This window comes from Falco peregrinus, chromosome 2 (assembly GCF_023634155.1).
Source record: "Falco peregrinus isolate bFalPer1 chromosome 2, bFalPer1.pri, whole genome shotgun sequence".
Classification (NCBI taxonomy): domain Eukaryota; kingdom Metazoa; phylum Chordata; class Aves; order Falconiformes; family Falconidae; genus Falco; species Falco peregrinus.
This window is the reverse complement of record NC_073722.1, coordinates 15,265,480-15,288,922: the sequence shown is the minus strand read 5'-3', so window position 1 is coordinate 15,288,922 and position 23,443 is coordinate 15,265,480. Positions and strand designations below refer to the sequence as shown.

At 38.1% G+C, this 23,443-nt stretch overlaps 1 protein-coding gene across 1 annotated transcript in view; it reads right to left on the bottom strand.

Annotated features, from left to right (window-relative positions):
• Positions 1-23,443, bottom strand: part of ARHGAP10 (Rho GTPase activating protein 10) — a 155,119-nt gene that overhangs the window by 22,919 nt on the left and 108,757 nt on the right. The window contains exons 19-20 of the mRNA XM_005243310.3: positions 16,868-17,018; positions 1,157-1,319 (exon numbers count right to left, since the gene is read on the bottom strand). Of these exons, the coding sequence (XP_005243367.2) occupies positions 1,157-1,319; positions 16,868-17,018 (314 nt within the window). The remainder of the gene's footprint in view (positions 1-1,156; positions 1,320-16,867; positions 17,019-23,443) is intronic.

Sequence of the window (23,443 nt, the reverse complement as noted above, 5' to 3'; positions counted from 1 at the left end):
ACGTTTCCTTGATTAGCTATGCTCGCTTTCATAGATGTTCCAGTTTTATACCATCTACAGATGCACCTCTTTTTGTCAAATATAGCTTACTGGTAATCCTACCCACTACTAGTGGGCAGTACAAGAGGAAGGAGTAACTTCAGTCCTCTACTGAAAAAACAACATTTATGTAAAATACCTATAAAATCCGGAATTCTTTCAGTACATATGAGAAAATATTGCTCTAGCTAATAAGTACTCTAATCAGCAGTTAATTATTCATATGTGCATATAGAAATATAAACCCATTATGGCTATCTATATATTCTCATGCGTTACATACACCTACACATATATTTTATACACTTGCTTCATCCACAGAATAGACTACTCAGAATGCTATTATGGAAAATATTTGTAACAAATCTTTTCTCCAGAAATTCTTCCATCTTCTTGGCACTTAAGGCTGGAAAACTTTGTCTTGATATGTTAAAGTTTGTATGAATAGCAAACCAGAGAATTCAATTCAAGTTCAACTTCTGATTTAAAAAACAAGTTATGTTCAGCTTTTTGCATATCAAACCTGAATATGTATTACAGAGATAGCATGAACATTGTAATGTCCGTTTTTGCTAAACTGAAGTCATGCTTAAAAACTGAACATCTACAGAGTCTACTGAAAGTGACAGACTGCACCTTTCATTGGAAAATAGGTTTTTAATTTCTTAAGAAAATTCTTAAACAGCACCTGAGCACACACTCATTACAGTGTATTTATCTGAACCCCAAATTTGGCCCTAAATCTTAATAGCCCTGCATCCAAGTTGTTTAGACACTAGCTTAACAGCGTCTCAAAATAAAACTAGGGTAATACATCATACAGAGAATAACTTACATATTCATTGCCTAAATAAAAAACATCTAACATTTTATAACAGGTTACAGTAAAATGCACTAGGTTTCCATAGAAAAAGAACATTTATTTCCTACAAACATTCAAGTACCCTCTAAGATCCACCACAACATGTAAACACATAGCATTTTGTAGCAGAAGAGAACAAACACGATTATACGTAATTTCTAAAAATCACTCACCACCAAACTGAAAAGGGGAACGTGTTTCATGTGTACAATCATACTAGTGGAAAAATCATTACTTAATATTCAGGTTACTTACAGATTTGTTGTCCAGCCTGTAAGATCCCCACTGTCCATAATAAGGTGATTTCCATCCAGGACCCCGGGGGGACTACTAGAGAAGGCAAGTGTCGGAGACTGGGAAGAAAGAGAATCCATGCTCCCAGTTGGGGTGTCTTCTCTGGGACAGCTGTGACTGTCAGCTAGAAAAGAGAGCACAAGTCAGAAGGATGCTAAGAGAATCTTCTCATGAGCCAGAGAAGCTGCTTTGGTAACCATGTCCTGAAATATACACAAGAAGAAACCTTCCTGTCCCATCTTCACAGGGTATTTTGGAACACAAGCAATCCCCCAGCATTTCCCCAAAAGGTACCATTCCATAATTTCCTCCATCATTGTCACCAAGCTATCTTCACAACCCAATGTATTCCTGGTCCCCTTTTCAACATTATTTTTTTTTTACGTGGATGAAATGCTAGATTATGGGGGGGGTGGGGGGTGGGGGGGGTGTGGGGGGGGGTGTGGTGTTTAGACAAATGTATCACTTCAGACAACAAAATAGCCTAGGCCATACACCTTTGCACACCTCTCTAAAAACAAAGTCTCCAAAAAAAAATTAATACACATTTGAGGAGATGATTGCTCTCAATCCATAACCACAATCCTATCAAACATGAAACAATGAAACATGGGAAGGTTAGAATAGGCAGGAGTTAAGCAGGAGATCTCTAACAAAACACACAATACCCAAGAATATTATTTTATTACCCCTTTTTAATGGTGTTACTTTTAAGAGAATTCATTGTATTCTGGTCTACTATTTGTTTTCATAGGGTACTCTTAGAACATCACTCAGGAGGCAACACATTGAGATATGATTGCTAAATAAAACATTAAAGGAACATCATTCCTATCCCACAGACAGTAAGAAAAAGTTACTAATGTGTCACAGCACTCCCTGCAAACCACGCCAACACATCTAGCCAAGCAGCATGTTCTTCACTGAAAAGCTAACTTCACCCACAGTTTTGCCCTTTAAAATTTTTATTTCAACATCAGCTGTATGTTTTACAAATTCTAAAGGAGAGGTGTACGAAATAAGGATGATTGCAAACATTGAAATGCCCAGCACAGTTAAGCCTGCAGTCTCAAATAGGGCCTGTGGCTGATTTCAGAATATCAACGTTTAACAGTAATGTGGGTCATTTCCAGCCACCCCTTACAAGGGTCCCTGCAACCTTTCCTTTCCTCCTCTGTTCATCCTGCTCCCAACTTGCACTCATGAACGTGGCCCACAGCCCTGCTAAATAACACCATACAAGTCCCTCTAGAGCAGATTAGATACCACTGACCCCACAGTCTTGGTAAAAGAGTTCTGTTCCTCTGGGGCCAAAAGCTTTGGGGAAAAAAAATAAGCCACCAAGTCCTAACACAGCATCACAATAAAATGATCAAAAGCTGTTAAAATGTCGTGCTTGTTTGACAAGCTGTATCTCCTACATACAGTACTATACACAACAAAGTCCTGTACAATATTACTTTCTAATTCCAAATTAATTAGCTTCTGCACAGTGAACAACTGAGCTTCATTCTACTCCACCAAGCTAAGCAGTACTGTTGCAATTATTTCATTTTTTACTTTTTGCTTCATTAATTAAAAATACAACAACAATTAAATGTGGACAATGAAAAGCCACCTTCACTGGATAAAAATCCTTCTCACAACTTTATTACTGCCTCAACCAGTTCAATTCCTTCTGCTTCAAAAGCAGAAAGCCTACAAAGAACTACTTGCCTGCTTCCCCAGCCATCTTGTCCTCACCCCCTCCAGCAAGTCTCAGGGAACAACTTCCCTAGAGAATAAAATGACACGCAACTAAAACCACCAAAATTATAAAAGTGATCAGCTGAAAATTTCTCTCTAAAGCAGCTGCTAATTTAAGGATCTAAATTAGCCTGTAGTAACAAAGTATGATAAGCTCTGAGGAGGAGAACATTAACTTGGGAAAGTGAGTCACTTGCACTCCAGCCCAATCCTGCTCACCTCACACCTCCTTGCTGTACCCAGGCCACCATGCTGCCACTCACATTTACGTGACATGAGAACCATAGGAGTGTCAGGTAAAAACTAATTAATTACATCCCATTTGCAGATGTACGTGTCGCAATGATAAATATCTGAGAGATTAGACAGTAATATTGCAATTTTACTTCATAAAGAAACTGAATTCCTTAAAACTGAAAACGTTAGTCCTTTTAATTCATCACTATTTCTTTGCAAAGTAGCAGTATTAATGCAGCCCAGATTAACAAACTACATACACCTTACAAGAAGGGCAAACTAGAATGGTTTACCTCAACCATTCATTCACTTTAACATTATTAAAACATCAGTAGAAAGGAATATTAATCTGTTCTTTAATATTATTAATTTGACCAACTCACCGCATCTCTCTACAGAAAGCAGAGTTTTTTCTGTTGAATTGTTTCTCAGAGCACACAGAAGAAGTAAAAAAAAACCAACTAAACACTTCGGTCATGCACAGCAGAGTCTACATTGGAAACCGCACTACCCAAGCAATTGCATTTGACATTATCATAAATGAAACTGTGTGTTAAATCCTTCATCAAATTTTACTTTCCTTCCCATCCTTCCTAAACTAGTGTTGCCTCACAGTCAATACTGCATGGCACTCTCAAAAATAAAATAGCAGAAAAACGCCTGCTAATTTCCATGGGATTAAGTGAACATCCTCTAAAACTACATTCAAAGATTCTTTACATTTCTGATGTTTTCAATTATCTGTTTCTGTAAAGTAAAACAATACCTTTATTCAGGAAAAAGCAATTCTGTATAACTGCAAAAACAGATGACTAATGATCATCTAGCACATTTTCATGATTAAAAACAATATATGCTCAAAACCTAAGTCTACAAAATATAGCATTATTGCTCTGATTGCAAAGATTTCATTCATCAGTGGCAAGAAGTTTTGCTAACTTCAGAAATTTTAATAACTCCTGTACATGGCAGAAGCCATAAAATTGTATCTAGTTATCTCTCTGATAAGCTTAATAAATGTTTCTGATTAATGCCCATCTCATGTTGGGCCAAACTGTATCTTCCAAACAGTCGTTGGCTGAAGACATCTACAGGTGATAAAGATAATGGAGAATCAATTGGCTGCTAATTAACATACTCACTGATTAATGCATGTACCTTCACTTTGTTAGGCTCTGTTTTCAGGCATGACCCATGTAATATGCATTGCTAATCATTACAGCATCTCCCATCCGTTTTTTGTCCTGTGTGAAGGTACTTAAACTATCTCCTTGAGTTTAACACAAAACCCTTTACTGTAAGGGATTTTGCAGTTTTGAAATCATGCACCTGTTTTATAAACCTGTTAAAATCTCTCAGAATTCATTCTGAAGAGTGTACATCTGATCTGAATTAATGATTTTTTATTGTCATCCCATGAGAGCCACATCGAGCAGTAATTCCACCACTTACCTCTACTCATCAATCCCATTCGTACATCCAAGGCTGGCACTTTTTTTTGCCACTTTTTCTTTTTCTTTGCATTTTTGCTTTTCATTCTTTTCACTTTTGCTTTTCATTTAATAGTTTATGATGAGCCGGTTGCCCACTGTGACTAACACAGACTGAGCAGAGTCACCATATTTAAAGACGTAGTCCTTCATTCTGTGGCCGCAGGCTAACTTTTTCCTCTAAAATTTGTAAATTCACTTCTGAATACAATCAAACTTAGTTTGTTTGAATGGGTGAAGCTTGGCACATGACCACAACTCCTATGTGACTACCATTGTCATTATTTGCAATTCCTCCTAACTTTGTCCCATATCAAATATATCACCAAGGATTTGCATTTACCTTTCTAAATACTGCTACTACATTAGCATTCCTCCAGTTTCTTCAAACTTCTTGCAATGCTACAAGATGTTTTAAAAATCAACATTGCCAAACCATACAACCCCATGACCAGAGAATTGTTTTAGGACAAGTTAGATGGCTTCACATTGTTCAAAGTATTCACCTTGCAACAGTCCTACCTGTGAAGGTTTCTGCTTGATCTTGCTGATTATAAATCCCACACTGATTTTCATAACTAAGCTGTTTTTAACAATTCTTCAAAACCTGTAACATATATTGACTGCTAGCTATTTTCTCTTCCCATGCACCCACCCTTTTCCTGTATTTTGCTTTGTGGAGCCAGTAAAGATCCTAAGCTGCTGGAGATTAAAAAGCCTTTAAAGTTTTGACATGATTTGTTCATTAAAGAGTGCATTAAGGACACTGCTGGAATTGAATCAGCTTTATAGTTTTCCTTTAAACTCAGAATTCAGGGGCTCCCTAACACTGAGTGTCTAATATTTTTACTGTTCCTCTCCTCTCACTCCTCTGCTTCCATTATTGTTCTCCAGTGAGCAGCACTGTCAAGATTTCCCACTTCTATGAAAAGGCTGACTATCACATTGGACTGATAGGTCCTTCTGAAGAAGAGCTCCAGAAACTTCCTATTCTTCTTTTCTACCACTTGAATTCTAATGAGCTCTTCCACTATAAAATAAGGAAAATACAATTTCTTTTAAAGCTCATTTATATCATTCTTTGAGCATACAGTTTGGTGTTCTTGATGCCTTCATTTTTCTCTCCCTAAGAATGTCAGTCCCCCTCTCTTTTCTCTCCCATTATTCTCTTATCTTCGGGTGCCAAAGAGTGCCAGAACAGATGAAGAACATGAGGATTCTCAGCATAAAAGCAGTAAGTCTGTATGACATCTCAAAAATTTTTGTCGACACTCCAGCCATCAAGTCTTCACCTTTTCTTCTTTACACTTGTGGGAAGCCTCTGAGTGCCTTCAGCTTGGCCACCTTTCTAGAGTTGCCACCAAGCTGCTTCTACAATTCATCTCCTCATCCTATACAAATAGTTGTAAGATCCAATTTTACTCCCAGAGTTAAAACTTGTTTCACATTCTCACCACCTTTTGCATACTACTAAAATTTTTGACTGCTCAGATCCTTTTAAGCTGTAACCTAAATTATATTCTCGTTTCACTTTTCTAATCACAACACTCATCCAAGCCTTAGAGCTTTCACTGTGCCTCTATAACAGATACCCATGCTTTGCCTTTATGGCTCTACATAGTTCAGACCAGCCCTACCTAGAAAATAAGATAGCTTAGGATGTTCCTAACCGTTTACTGGTTGTGTCTAGCTGGTACTACTTACCATTCAGTTTCCAGCCCAAATTCCTCCTTCCTCCCCTCCCTGCCTTGCATCACCCCTTCTTATAATGAAAAATCCCCACGAGGTAAGAAGGTACTTATATCGACTAAGACTTAACTCCTTTAGCCTCTTTCCAGCAAATATGTAACCCTCAATTCCTTCTCCCTTTTGTCTGTTTCAGTCTCAGTAAAAGCTCTCAAACCCTCTATACCAGAAATCTGAACTCAGCTTCTACCTAACTGAGCATGCCATGTCTCCCAGTTGTCTTTTCCCCTCCTTTTCCATCTGGCTAGTCTAAGAATATTTTTTGCTGGCATCCAAAGTTGAAAAAATCTGAAATACTTTGGGAGTGTCAATAATCAGATCCTCACTTTACCCCAAAAAATCTAAATAAATAAATAAATAAAAATTGTAATAAAAACTACAGAAAACAGAGAGCTAACACTATCAGTTACTTGCTTGAGTGAGTTTTTCTTCCAACTTCTGCTTAAGTAAACTAAAAAATTACATACTTTAGTATTAAAAGAAAGACTAATCTTCAACATCAACATCGCAACCAAAGTTTATAGTTTAAGGGTAGTCAGAGGATGAAAACAGTTTATGAAAGTGAATGTTTCTGGAGTAAACGAGGAATATATGACAGTTTCTTCTGAGATAATGGGCAGAACAGAACTGACGTATACGTTTTAAGTGTTCATTGGATACACAAATTGTGGCAAAATAAGAGGACAAAAGACATGTCTTATCCCACTTTGACAGAGTCACAGAGGTCTAGTCGTAGACAAGGGGTGATGGGGAGAATTGCTGAGGAAAGTAAATTAAAGATGCTGCAAAAATCCGTATTACCACCTTGAAATCTGCTACTTTCTGCATCATGAGATGGGGAAGCAGCAGCTGCACTGCTGTGCAGCCACTCATCCTCCCCTATCAGCATCACAGCTGCATCCAGCTCTGAGATAACAAACATGCATTCACCATAAATAGCTAACTTCCCACAATAACACAGGAGTTTAACGAAGTACAAACCAGCTTTGCTCTTATGTTAATTTGTGGGTACGTACCATGTTTTCATTTTAATAGGAATCTCATAGATCAGGGATAGAAAAGAAATGCAAGTATCATAAAAATCCTTTGCAAAGCAAGAACTTGGTTCCATGTGCTAGAGCTTTAGCGTCCACAGGAAACAGGTATGAAAAATGTAACGGAAGAATTTGTCCCTCACAGTTAATAAAACTTGAAGTGACCCCAAGATAAGAAGTACCAATCACTCCAGAAAAAATTCAGTCATTCCTGAAAAACTAGAATTAACCTGAATGGAGAAAGTTTATGTGATAGTCAAAGTTTATCAGAGGACGCTGCAGTCAAGAACAGCCTTTTCTAGATGCAGGGCTGCATCTTTTGTTCCCTGCTTACAGTACAAACCCTCCTGTGGTAATCAACACCAAGCACCACGTGAACTCAAACATCCTTCTACTTCTTCAGCTTTTTAAAGTTTTCTGAACTAACGAAGCCAAATCATGTGTTTCTCAGCAAACTAAGAAACTGTGTGCTTTTGTTTATCACACCACTGAAACTGGTCAAGAGAACTGTTTGTTACTCACCTCCAAACTACAGAAATCACGTAAGTGCAAACTAATAATGATTTATTATTTGGTTTAAAATAATCGTAGAGAATGCTAAAACTAAAAAAGAGAGTTATTTCACTGTTCCCAAATAATGGGTACTTGAGAGGTCAGATTCATGCAAACATTCAGAAAAATAGCTTTATATCACCACATTTCATTTTCAAAAAGTATCCATTATCCTCATTATGTAGCAAATCCTATATATTGCAGTACCGCTGTAGCATGCAGTTAATTCTTAGATAAATTTAGACATCATAGACTCATACACCCTAAAACCAACAGAGCTTTCATGGAGCAAATGGACAGCCGACAGCCAACATACTCATCAGTTTCATGCTATCTTTCAAAACAAACGCACTAAAAATTAGATCTCTAAACCGATTTTTTTTTTCTCTCAGACAAATTAACACAACTATTAGAGCTGACTACAGTTTTTTCTTAAAGACCAACTTTGATATATTTTCAAATGCGTGCATGTACAAACACGTCTATCTTGGGCACAAAGTAGCTTTCCTGCAGAGAGATTGTTTTTCCCAACTCCATAATGATTCAGATACATGAGAAAAAGGAGGAAACTGCACTAGACAGAATTTGCCTCAAGACTGGGCTGACGCAACTTAAGAATTGTAGCCAGAAAGGTGGGTGTCTGAGTTGGAGCTAGGAAAGGGAAAGAAACGTGCTCATCTGCAAGTTACTTAGTGGCAAATGGGGATTTGGGACCATGTCCCTTTCTTCCTCCTTTTTGATACTTTTTGTTTATTTCTAAAATGCAAAGTTCAATTTTAAACCATCATCTCTCTAGACATATACTTAACCTGTAATAGCAAGCAATTATTTCAATAACTATCTCACTTACTGTAGGTCCTCTCTCAAAACCCAGGAGAAATACTGCTTGGATTACTTCTTTACATCAATAAAATCCCAAAGACACATAAAATTGTAGACAAGCCTTTCACTGAGCAAGCTAAAACTAAAATGGATAAATAATTCCAATTGATTCCTCAAGCTGTGGAAAAACAGGTCTAGGCAGTCATGGATACAAGTTTGGGGTGTTAATTTATATCACATAATTAAATTTTGAAACACAACAGAAACCAGATACAAGCATGCAGAGAGGTTCCTCTGTTCCTCTTTTGAATTGTGTATATTATACTAACAAAAGCAGTATCTCAACTCAAAGGTTACTCATTTTTTACCAGAGCTTGCTTGGCAGGAAACCACACACAACCTCCAGCCTTACCAGGCTGGCCAGATGCCACATATTAATTTCATGGCTGAAGAATGCAGTGAAGAACTGAAACTACTTTCTGAAAACTGACAAATACTAAGATAAATGGATTGTCCCACAGTTTTCATAGTTTCTTGGTAGCTCTGAGGGGTTCAGGTTTCTGTAAGTCCAGGCAACATTTACCTATGGTCCAGACTGGTACTGAAATCTACCAACAGAACAGCTCCAGTCTAATCAACGAGAACAAGAATTGTGAAAAAATAAAGCAGCATAAAAAGGGTTATAATGTTATAATCAGAGCTAAAAGTTCCCTAATTCAGTAGCACTTCTTAAACGGCACCAAAAACCCCAAAGCCCATGAAAATATTTTTCCATGTTTCCTTTTCTTTTACATTGTGTTGACAATTTAGCCAATGATTAGTTGGAAAAATGTCTGTCATTCCACCCCCAAAGGGTAAGGTGTTCAAAAACTCTTTTCCTGAGCTTTCAAACAGAGATAATATCATGGTATTGTCTCTTCTCTTGCTATTTAGCTTACTTCACTTGCAATTACTTCCCATGACTTAATAAAAGGAAAGTTTCGCACCAATAATGCCACAACCCATGGTGTGGTACTTCGATAATGACAAAGACTAACCTAACTGTTCTCACATTGTGCATGTGATGGGTCTTTCATAAGAAAGCCTCTCTGAAACATTTTCAGTGTGCTCCTGACACTTGGCTGTGCCTCCTTCCTCATTCTGTTCACTTCTCTCCTTTTGCCATAACAGTGACTTCAACAGAGGGATGGATGAAGCAGGATGCCTATGTCTTATTAAAAAGACAACTGAAAACAAGCTAAGCAGCCCTTAAGGAAGTTCTATCAGCTGTTTTAACTGAACATCCAGGTGACATGTTTGTTGAAGAACCTCCTAATCTCCCAGCTGATGATTTAAAAGGCAGCAATTAGGAACACAGATTTTGCTACCTCAAGTAATAAGGTCAACATTTTCTTCCATGCCTCTGATGCTGCAAGTTTAGATGTCTGCAAGTGCAATTTTTTTAGACTTTTTCTTTTTTTTTTAAACGCATCTTGCAACGGCTCAGGGTTGGAATTGGCTGCACTGTGAGAGGGAAGCTGTGGGGATGGATCAAGAAGGCTGTGCAGCACACAGGCAGCATCAAGCAGGTTGGGGAGACAGAAGAAGTGAATGCACTCATTGGTGAATTTTCACCTGTTACAGAACAGAAACCCACTTGCTCAGTGGGATAACCAAATCTGCCAAGCATCAAGCATTTTTCTTGCTTGCAGATTTCCACTAGCATGGTCTCTGAGGCTAATTCGCTTGTCCCCACTCAAGCAGCCTTAGATGAGACTGCAGTTCTAGCCAAGCTAGTCCCACCATCATTACTTCTCCATGATATCCTCCAAGTACTCCTTCAATCTCCCTTTGGTTCAGTATGTTGCAAGTACAGCTGGGGAAGAAAGAAGTGATAGTAATGTAATTCACCTTGCACTAAGTGCAACTTTTGAAAGAAGAAAACAGAAAATAAGAGGGGAAAAGAGCAGCAAATAGGACAAAGACTTTCATGAGCTCATGGAAAACAAGAAACCTTTTTTTCCTAACCAAATGAAAAACACTGAGACAGTGGGAGCAAACCAGGAAGAAGCATTGTATTTTCTAACTTGTGCATCAGCCTTCCAGAAAGTTCACCACCCTCCTCACTCCAAGATTTTCTCTTCTACCTGTGTCACCAGTGAAAGGGAAGCAAGAGCACCTCATGTGAGGGAACACCTTATTCTGTGAAATGTGCTCTCTTACGCATAGGAAGATGACTGAAGAGCTGAATAGCTTCAATTCTTCATTCTACTTATACTCTTGTGTGTGGGGTGAAAGCATTTACTTTGAACCAACAGAGGTTGGCCAGGGCACAGCTGGCATCTAGCAAAGATATGTCAGTGACTTCCATGCCTGGGATTAATGTCTTTCAGAATGCCAAATTGGCCTTCTTACAGTATTATATGCCCTTGCATGTCTGTGTGTAGAGGGTAGAGAATTAAAGAGATGAAGGATTATTACAGGAGATCAGAGATTTTTAATAATGCTTGGCCTCAAGGAAAGACTGACCCTTTCTCCTTAACTCCCCATTCCTTCTTTAAATTCAGATTTTAGTTTTAAGTCTATTCAAGTTCCTTTTCCCTACACCTCTGACTCCTGGGGTGGGTGGGTGTGCGCACATGTGGATGTGTTTACTTTGAACATTTCTACAACCTCTAGATTTGATAAACCAAAAGCAGACAAGTACTGGTGATGATACTAAGGCAATTATCTGGTGTGAAGATTTGACACACATAATTTGAAAAGAAAAGAAGTTAAGAGATGTTTACTACATTATGATAGGTAAATTTGATTTCAGATAACTGTGCAACAAGTAGGCTGTAGCAAGTAGATTACTCACAGGTATAACAATGGCCAGACAATGTATATTGTGTATACAAAGCATGGAGCAAAATTGTTCCATACCGCCAAGAAAGTAAGTACCTTCTATGGGCCCAAAGCTTTCCAAGCAGAAATTGATGATCTGGTAAGAAACCGGGACCTTACACATATCCACTGTTAAAGGTGGAGCTTTTTCTTAGGTAGCTCAAAAACACTTCTACTTTGCATAGCACTCATCCTACTCAGAGCCATCAGATGGGAAAAGCTGTGATAGATCACAGAGAACTGCAGGAACTATTCTTGCAGCAAGATGAAATACAAACTAACTTAAATTCAACATGGCAAACAGCAATCATGCTGATTTTCTCTTCACAGCTAATACTAGTACACCTATTTTGTAGCAGCCCTGTGTGTTCTCTCAGCTGTTACCGATACGATACTTTGTAAGCAAGTGTTGCAAGCCCTTACGGCTTTTTGATATGCCTATGTAGCTGCTTTTCTTTCCATTTCCCCTACTATGTGCCAGGTTACAGAAACACTTCCAGGCAGCGGATTCAGAAATAGAGTTCAAGGCCAGGTTTCACACCTGCAACCTTGCAGCTCTGGGTTGTTCCAGCCCTGAAGACCAGTCTTATTATAAATCCAAAGGTTCCTCTAACATCCAAGTTTTATATTCAGTAATTCCAAATGAAGTTTATAGATGTTTACTTATTTGTTTTGGGCAGGAAGGGATGGGAGGAGGAGGGAGAGGGAATACTGCATGAAAGCTTTGCAACCATTACATGTATTCACATATTTGATGAAGTAATTTAACTGAATGCCCCAGTAGTTCATGCAAATTAATTTATCACCCAATTTAAGACACTGTCTTAACTCCAATTCCCACCAAAAAAAAAAAAAAAAAAAAAAAAAAAAAAAAAAAAAGGAAAAAGAAGAAAAAAAAAAGGAAAAAAAAATCAAAAAGAGCTACTCCTATTTGACACTAACATACCATTCATACTTTGGCTTCCCTAAATACTTCAGCGGGTGATACAAGTTAGCAGAAAATTTTAAAGGGTTAAGTAGCAGTTCTAATTTATCTTTCTTTTAGATTTCTACAATCTGTTTTCTAAAGCACTATAATTTTCAGTTTACAGCAGCAGCAGCAAGGTATCGCAAACCACCCATATGCCTCCTGAGTTCCAGAGTGAGAAGATAGGAAACAAATGCCTTAAAAACCAAACAGAGAAGCCTGCCATATGATACTAGTGTGCTATGTCCATGTATGTGCCAATGAGAAATTTTGACACTTAAAGGGTATTCAGAGTAAGGCACCAGCAAGCACTGTGGCTTAAGTATGGTTTTGGTTTGTTTAGAAAACAAATGATTCTGTAGTTGGACAGATTGCCATGCAAGACCCGTTTCTTGACTCCAGGTGTAATTTATGCAGCTATGCCGACTTTCTGTTCATCTTGGATAGAGTGCTCTATACTGCCTACCTACATAGGACATTTCTTGTCATGTTGCTCTAGTAGCCCTACAAAATAGTTTAATAATCTCTAAGTCACTAGGCACAGCAAAAGATTAAACAAAACGAAACAAAAACCTGTCTATTTTGCTACAAGGTAAGAAAAGTACATAAAAATTAAAATAAGATTGGGAGGGAACACAACTGTAACTCTGCATTGCCCTCCAGAAGAAATACAAACAGAGCTCTCTTCTGATATATAATCATCATCCACATGGAAAATAAAGATCCAATGACATTTTTAGAAGAACAGGATAAACAATTCCCTGTTCTAGCTAACAGTCTTTCTCTCTCTGCATAGAGAGGCAGAGAACGCAAAGCCGTTTGCACATAGCTGAGACTGTAAGCCACAGGAGTTTCTGCATTGGCTGCTTAATTCACTCTAAAATTCATTCAGATAATCGGAAGGGATGGGGGGACCAGGGAGAAAAAAGCTACTTCCAGGAAAATGAAATGAAAAAAAAAAAAAACCCCCACACACACAAACCCAAATCCTATGTCTTCGTTTTAGAAAGCAAGAAAACTCTGGAAATGATCCTAATTTAAATCTCAGGCAAATCTGCATTGTGCTGAAACAAGAACTTCGGGTTTAGGCCATGTATGAAAGTAGCTCAGAGTTCCCCATTAAGTCTAGTTCTACTTGAGACACAGATGTCGAAAAACTTCAGAGTGAAAATTTAGTAACTGGCTTACTGCAGAGGGAAGAAGTTGAAAGAAAAACAGACAGTATCATCACGACTTAAGTCTGTCTTTCAGGAAATGAAGATCCTTCCAGTAGTAAATATAATACTTGAATTGTTTGCAAATAGGTTTAATCATCTAATTGCCATGTACAAGGAAAATCTATGTGCTATCAGAATTCAGTACAGCTAATTACTAGAAGTCAAAATAAAGATTTTTATCAAACAATGTGTGTTCTTCAGCTATTATATCTATCAATATTTATGTCGCTTGCAGCCCTTTCTGGGTGGTTGCTGCATACATTTTGTGTGCAGTCAAGAAGCTTTCTGACTGCAAACATGCTTTTAAAAAGAAAAGCTGGCCCAAACCCTGCATTTCCAATTCAAGCAGTGGATTCTGAAGCCTGTTAACTCCCTGGAACAGCTGATAGTTAAAGACTTGTTTCCGCTTTTCTAACAATTTCCTGGTTTGCATAACAATCCTAAGAGAAACACACTCAAGAAGTTTTCCAGCACAGAGAGATTTTGTCTCCAACATACTTGTAGTTTCAAGGCATAGAAAATATTTATATATAATTACAATAACTTTATACTTGTAGACAAATATATCTCTATTTACATATAAATATGTATTAGCTACTTGGTTTAAAACAAGATTATGATAATTTTGCCATATCCAGGAAACACAAAACACTGGCTTATGCCTGGTGCTTAACTCATGCCATTGTGAATAAAGAGGGGGGGGGGGGGGAGGGAAGGGGTTTAATGTTTAATTTCCTGTTAAAAACACACACAGGATAAAATCTTCCAAAGAGCAGTTATAAAACATGTATTTGTTAGCCAAGAAACTAGGTAAATATGGAACACAGCCCAGGCTCACTTCTATTCCTTCCCGCAGCACACACACACACACACACCCCCCCCGCCCTGATCCAAATAACAAAGTAACTGAAGGCCACGGTGCATGTTTAGAGGCACTGAGCTCTACTCGGTGACTAGATAATTAATCAACCTGGCTGACTGATGCACCCTGTATCCATTGGGGTAGTTCCTCAGATAATGCAATGACGCAGTTGGGCTCAAGGTACGGTATTGCTGTGTATACTGCACCCATGCCAAACAACCATTGTACCAACTACTGACTACCTTACTGACACAACTACCTGGCTAAACACAAATAAGCATTAGCATGTAGTTGGGACCTACAAACCACCAGTTTCTAGCAAAAATAGATGGAGAACACTGCTACCTTTAGTTGCAGGCAGAGGCACTACAGAGGATATATTTTTTAGAAGTTGCAAGGGGAAACACTGTTGGTCAGATCCCACAAATTCGGTGCCAACCATCCTGGAACTGTGACTTCACCTGCAGTAATTCAGCCTTCATCACAGTTCTACCATGCACAATGACATATGAAGTTATTCTGCAATTCACCACACCAGAACTCCCACAGAAGTACCGAATTTCTGTACGATATATAACAATTACAACCTTTAAAAATCCCAGTTCTCTTTGTTGAGATATCCAAATCAGACAAAAATACGGACTGTATTTAGGAGAAACTGAATGTTTACAAAACTTTTCAACAGTAATTTTGTATTTTTGGACCTTAGAGTTAAAAATAATCCATCAAATACTTTCTGTCTACTGTGTTTATGTTAAAGTCAGGTCCTCAGTGCACGCCTTCCAGCATGGAATTGGAGAAGTTGTGGTGCTTCTTGTGACCTGCTGGGATTCACATTCGCAATTACATGTAAACAACTCCGTGAGTGGTTTCAATTTTGTTTTGTTTTTCAAATGAGGATAAAATTATTATTGCAGAAATAGCTCAAGAGCTTTCTTAGCTTTTGGTAGCATATTATTCAAATTAACACAGCTTAGGCTTTTTAAGTAGATGCACCTTAAACTCCTTCTAGACAAGGCATTTAATTTCATATTTGATGCAAGGGAAGATAGACATAGAGATTATGTATCTCTGGTGAATTAAATCTGGTGGCATACATGCTGAATTTCTTGCACAGTCTTTGTAAAACTGGCTCTTTCAGACAATAAACGTCCTGAGTTTATTTTTAAAACCTGCACTTAACAGCTGTTGTAGGTATTTGTGCTCTTTCCTTAAGAAATCAACCACCATTGACCACTGATTTAATGACAGTTCATCTCATACTACTGCATGAGTTCAAGATCTTCCTCTTTACTTTCACTTGCTGATAACCGTTGGTTTTTTTGGGTGGTTTTTTTTTTTTTTTTTTTGGGGGGGGGGGGGGTTGGTGCCCTGATCCCATGATTCTTCATATGAAAAGATAATTAAATAAAAACACTATGAGTGAGAAAGAGAATAAGGTGGAGAAAATCTGTAATAAAATGAGCCCTGACTTGTCTTCTCAGTACTGTATGAAGCCTCAAGCAATGAAATTGCAGGAAAATGATTATGTTTCTGGCCTACAGTCAGCATATATAAGATGTTATACACCCTTTGCCTTACTGTATGTTGCTACTTCAGACTCCATGGAAAAGTATGCTATTTTTTTAAATTTGCTTCTCAACAGTACAGCAAGTTTACAAGTATTTACTGTTAGTTACATCAAGGTATTAAAGATTCAAGTGGAGTAGTGGTATTCTCCAGTGCAGTGGTGACCTAAGCCTTTAATCCAGATGAATTTAACTGTAAAGTGCATTAGCTCTTCTCATAAAAGATTTGCTTTAATTTTAGTTCTCTCTCCATTTATCTTATGGCTGTGTAATCTTCGGTAGAGGTCAAAGAGATTTCCCCAAAGAAACAGGAGCTGCTTCTTTTTTAGAGGGGAAAAGCATATTGAAGACAGTTCGTCCTACTTTTAAGCATATGTCACAGGACAGTACTCTGCTTTTCTTTCTCTGTAGCTCTCCTTGCTACTTTACATGCTCCAAAGCAATTAAACAAGCATGCATGTGCATGCATACATGTATATACATGAAACATGAAATGAAAACACCTACTGAAGATAGGATACACAGCCCATCTGCTGCAAAGACTGAAATTATTACTAACATCTTACCATCATCCAGCTCAAGACAGAGATTGTAAACAGCCAGAGGTCTCTTAATACGTTGTCCTTGTCTTCTTGATTGCCTTGGTGGGGCATTTGGAGGAGATACAGACATAGAGATTGGCTCAGGGAAAGTGGCATCAGGCAGGGTTTTGAAAATCTGCAATCAAGAACACAAAGGGTGTTAATTATTTATCATGAAGAGCAACCTGTGTAATGCAACTGTAAACCATTATCAAACAAAATTTGTTTTGGATTTCATTCAAAGCAGGAAGGAGCCAAAAATCCATTCCTTCAAGTTTGGGAGTATGCTGTAGGTTTTTAATGAGTGCTTTTAAAATAATTAAATAAATAAATAAAAATTGAAAATAAGGAAGAGCACTGTCTACATATTAACCAAGCTGCAAATCAGTTAATCCAAAGACAAAAATATTTGCAGCCACACTTGCCAGCTAGGATGGAGGAGAATGGGAAAAAGGGGGATCTTAACTTTACGAACCAGTAACCAAAAAGCTTTATAGCTTTAGCCAGGACCTATAATTTTGCCAGAATACCCATTTTAATTTTCAGAATTTGTGATATCATCATAATATCAGCCATTTTAATTAAAAAAATAACCGTACTCTTGAAAAGAGGGAATTTTGAGGGGCAGGGTTTTTAGTGAGAGATACCATAGTAACATACCATGTGAGACTTTTTTCAGTGAACTATTGCATATTGAGTCACATTTATATTAAATGATGGTATTCATAAAGATGCATATAAAAAGGATCACACTTTTTGTCATCATTTTATCTTTTGAGTCATGACCATTAGCATATCACCACTCTATACAAAATACTGCGTCGTTTCACTCTGGATAAACCAGCAATGCAGATTTGCTCAGTCTGATAGAATTTCTACTAACTGTCACACACAGAGTACAGTCTAATGATGCTGACTTTCTTCTGAAAAATTATCAGTATGCTGATGGACAATTTAACAGCAGCCTTTTACAAGTGATCATGGCAGATTCACATGAATGCATTAGCTTAGTCTGTATTTCAAAGACAAACCAGCAGATAAAGAAAAACAGGAACAGAAGCTGTATAGGAAAAGTCCCGTGTCCGTATCCGTACGAGGCCTTAGAGCAATGCAACACGGTAATATAACAAGATATAATGAAACAGTATACGGTGTTCTTCTGCCATGTTACTTCACATTGCCACGTATCTATATAGGAAACATTATAAAGATGACACTCATAATGACTCTTTGAAGGAGAAGCTTTTTATGAAGTAGAAATTCATGCAGAAAGTATAAAAAGATACCACAGATACATTTCTGGATTATTACAGCACGTCAGGTTCAGCATGAAGCTAAAAGCCAGCCAGGCTGCTCTACAGGTGAGAAAAATGCCATAAGCATCCTGCGATAAGGGACTCGAGACATCATGTTAAAAGTATAAAAGTCCACAGGCCATCATATCCTGGCCTGTTAACCCTGAATATTAACACATGGAGGAAGAAGATGATCCAAGGACCCATGTATACTGGCTTATAGACGCTTAATCATTACTCTCTCTACTGGCAGGTACAAAATAATCAGAAACACCATTTTCCATGAAAACTGGAAGAATAATCATATTGCCAAAACTGGGCAGCAGTGGGCCTGAAGCCTACATATTGTATGCAAAGGAAAGCTCCAGTGGAAATACTACCTTCCTTCCCCATAAGTGAATGTTGATGTGGGGGAGGTAAAACGATGTAATTTGAACTTCCACACACCAGTGTTAAGAAAACTGGCTCCCACTCCTTCACATGCCTATGAACAACAGATTATGAGAGACAGCCAAAATAGTACAAGAAACTCTCTGAAAACAAAATGTTTATAAAGAAGATAAGAAACAGTCCAACCTGGTTCTCCCCAGTACAGACATGGCAGAACTCTCAGACAGTGACAAAGCTCTAATTGTACTGAGAGTGCTAAAAGCCATTTCTTAAAACATGATGCAATATATATTAATGAAATCTATTGTGCACCTACATGGCACTTGGCTAACAGTACCACACTGCCCCCTTATGTGTAAATACAAGGCTAGACTGAGCAGTTCTAGGGATAAATACTTGCTTCTGAAAAATTCAAAAGTACCAGAACTTTAAATGCCATCTTTTCCAAGGATTAAGTGTTGCATTTGGGCTCTCTGGTAAATAAATCTCTGCCAAAAGGTTTCAGCATGTTGTTTACTATGTCACATTCCGCAGCTGTGTTTATTTGTACAGCCTTATCCACACATCTCCACTGAAATTAATGACGGTGAGAAGAACAAGTATTTCCCAGGAGTACTTCATAAAAGATGAGCTTTCTTGTACGCGTCTAGGTGAATTGCACAGGTTGCAGTAGAGTTCTTTAGTTATTTTCCTTGTCTCTCACAAATATTTTGATATACTCTTCTAAAACTACTATCGTGAGAAAATAAAGAGTCACAAAAGCAAAAACACAATCAAGAAAACCATAAAGGCAATCCTTATTCAACAATACCCAGTGCCAGTCAGGTAAAAGGATAATGAATTGGAAACAGGTATGAATCCAAGTAGATTTCTAATTGCAAGTAGCCAAGTGATGTGAAAAAAAATGGTTGATGGTTTGTTCTGTTTTATGGGGGAAAAAACCTTAAACAGGTGAAATAAAAAGAAAGCATTGAAGTCACACTTCAAACAGTGCAGTCCAGCACATGCTAGCTAACTTCATAGTGATACTGGTGGCAGGTAGAAAAGAGTTGCCCAGAATAGTTCCCTTTCCTGTAAGAAGACAAGTTTTGGGTACAGAGTCCTCTCTTTCACTGACAGGATAATCCCATCACCTCTAATTTTAGTTTTTTTCAGTGGCAGAGCTGTGCAAAAATGCTTCTCAACAGCACTGCTCAGTGCAACCCAGTGTAACCCATTCCCAGCACTGGGCTGACAGCATGCAGTCTATGTTACCTTCTGCAGATGAGACACATAGGAACCAGGCCCACCCCTGTATCTTACCTCACTCTGCTCAACTTCTTGTTATAACAGAGTGGCAGGGAAGCTTCATTTTTTAGATGAGGTTAGTACGTAGTATATTGTTTTCTATGGAGCAGAGATCACCTCCCAGGAGCTCCTGGGTAGCACGAGGCCACCTGTTCTTCACACTAACTTGGACCCAGGCAAGGGCCCAGACAGACTCCATCCTCTCACACCTACGTTTCTCTGATGCAATGTTACAAGCTGTAGCACTTTTTTCCTTCTGCTCACATTCAATATCTGTCTACAGCCAAGAAATGGATTCCTGAAAGGAGTATTCAGATATGCATTAGAGAACACAAACTCTTGACTGTCTGTGGAGAAAATTTACCCATGCAGAGCAAATTGAGACTAATTGTCATACTCAGCAATGAAATCATCAAGTATCACGAGTTGCCCTGCAGGATTCTGATACACACAAAACCAAATAAACAAACACAACCCCCAAAACTCACACACACTACCACCAGTAGAAAGATCACTATTTTATATATATAAAAGAAATAGAAAACATCCTGCCCTCATGTGTTGCACAAAAATGTATATTTGCTCTTTCAAGCAGCTCGTATTTGTGTTCATCCGTACTTTGGCTGTCTCTTCAGTAGGAAAATAAAATCCAGTACAGCCCATCCATAAGTAGACCTGCTTTTTCAGCAGCAGCAATTTTTTTCTGTTGCAGGCCAAAGCTACAGCTTGTACCACAGTTTTGCAAAGGTGAGCATCTGAAAAGCAAGCAGGTCAACCTCTGCCCTAAGAAGTGCACATGCAGCATTCAGCTTCCCTTTCTTGTTTTATTTTCACTTAAACAGTCAAGTACTTTTCATCATGCCTTAATGGATATTTGCCTGCTGCACTGACAGAAGCATTGTAACGTCTGCCTGAGAACGGGGGATAGAGGCATGCTTTATTTCAGTTGTGGGGAGAAAAGTTTCTTGGTTTTGTTTTTATTCAAATTTTCTTCTAGCCTTATTAAGGTATTTAAATGCCATTGAAGTACAAAAGCTTCACAGCTAATGGAAGATGCCTGCTGTGAGTGACCTGTTGTCTGAAGCATGCTGTGTAGGTACAGAAGACGGAACTCAAAATCATATACACACAACGTGAGCACCTGAAATGGTACAAACATTGTTGTGTTTTGACTGACTTGCAAAAGAGTATGAGACCACACCTGACTAAGTTTCAGAGTATCTTCTTGCACTGCAAGCTGTTGCTATCAGATGCATGGCAAAGCAACCACACACATCCAATCAGATGTAAATCCTGCCACAGAAGAACAGAACAGGAACATGCTATTTAATAGATCTCTTCACTACTCCAAAAAAAGCCTCCCTTCAAGTAAAAGTCAGATCTACCTCCATCCCTCATCTGGACTGTAGAGGCTACCACAGCTTACACTAATGCCTGTATAAAGACCAGAATGAAGTCCACTCATTGAATTACCTCATTCAAGAAGCAATAAAAATGTTCTAAACCAACCTCAATGTTTAAGGACTTCACAGTCACATCCAGTTTTACACAGTTTTTGAGACAGTGACCAAACTGCATTAGATTTCTAGAATACCATTCTCCAAAATTTAGTTCTCAAAAGCGCTGGCATCCTGCTGTTGACCTACCTGGGGACAAACTTGGAAGCTAAGTGGAAAAATTTACATATAGGAGAAGAGTAATTCCTGTAGCATTCAAAATTTTATCAAGCAGCAAATCTGACTGCTAGCCCTATCCCAGTTAGTCCAGTATTTTAAATGTTTGTTTAGGCCTGATCTTACATGAAAGCAGAATTTAAAAGCGCACACTGATTTAAGTGGTGGATCAGTCTTCAAGCCTGCAGTGTAAAAGTTACAACCAAAAAGATACTACTTGTTGAACAATTTAAAACACTGGTATGTTTGACCTACTTCTCTCTATGTGATAGTACAGAATTGATACTTCACAAGGCTAAACAAACCACAAACCACCTTGGATACACACCGCTAATAACAGGTCTGTTTAGAGCAGTAAGCCCAAGACCATCCCTACAACCATTTCAATTCCTAAACCTGTGTCCCACAAACTCTCTGGAAGATTTCTTGAGAGTAATGAGCCAAATTCAACATACTATCATACTGTATTCTACCAGCAGATCCACATGGCAGCAGCCCAAGGAATTTTGCCAGATTCACCCTAAACTGCAACAACAGTGTTGGACTCTAGATCCTTACTAGAGCAGATTTTAGAAATTCGAAACACCCATGTTTGGGAGGATTTAACTTGGCCGATTCCATGAGTTTATGACTAGATGTGTAAATTGTACATGGAAATGTAGATTAGATTCTGCTGCTACAAGAGAATACTGACCCATTCTTTCTGGTCTCAAGCAGAACTAATTAATGAATTTCAGTATGTCTGCCAGGAATCACTTTAGGAAAAGACCCAGACATCAGGTCATCTCTGTCTGCTTTGTATCACTGGGGTAATTAAAATTTGCTCTAAAAATCAGTGGGAGGCAAACAGCAAGGGCAGAGTGGGATGAAAAAGAGGGGATAAAAAACTGGAAGCTTAGTAATAGAGCTAATGAAGATAAACTTACAAAAAAAAAAATCATTAACAGCTTAAAAGCCGTGCCATGATTTTGTTGCAAGACAAAAACCCATTCACTCTAGTAACACCTACCACACAGAACATGCATATATTTCCTTTGAATACGTGAACAATAATCAGAGTACCAGAAGCCACTGTCTAATGCAAAGGAGGCTAGAACCTGCAAGGTCATTCCAAATTCTTTGAAATTCAGCTAGTGGTATAGCCTCCACTACTACAATCCTGGTTTTTAGAGGACAGTATTTCTCAAGACAAGAACAACATCAGTACAACTTTAGATTTGGGTCATTTCCCTTCAATACATCCTTGATTTGCAGTTGGTAAATAAAAGACACACACACAGACACTTCAACTAACGTTTACTGGAAAATATAAAACACCATTCACCTAGGCCACATTTACTGCTCTGCCCTTACACATTTTATGGCTGTGGTACTCCTTGCACTTCCATGACAGTTACTGCAATATATGCTGATCAAAGAATATTTTACAAATTAGCAGCTAATGGGATAGTACAAGAGAAAGTTATCATCACCACAATCTATTCGTGACTTAGCTTCTTTTCAATGCAATGCAAACCTAAATCAGGTTCAATCCTGCAACCTAAAAATATAAATATATTAGAGACAAAAAAAGCTCAAAATAAAAAGAGGCCAACTGCCTTAGTGGTTCACAGCATGCTCTTAGCCCAACAGACTTTCTAAGCTTTTTTCCTCTTAAGATAATGAAGACAGTGGTTGTGACACTCTTTTTGCCATTTTTTGCAAACATGAAGCAACAATGTCTTTTATGTCAAGTTATAATTTTACTGTAGATATAATCATTTCATGAAGTGCAAGGTGATAATAAGTATCTTAAAATACATTGTGATAGCTCAGCCACTAACTGTAAACACTAGTCATTAATTGTATACTAATTGTAATCCATTTTTTAACAGTAAAAAACGCATTCAGTAAGATGAACAGTTCTAGACAATTTT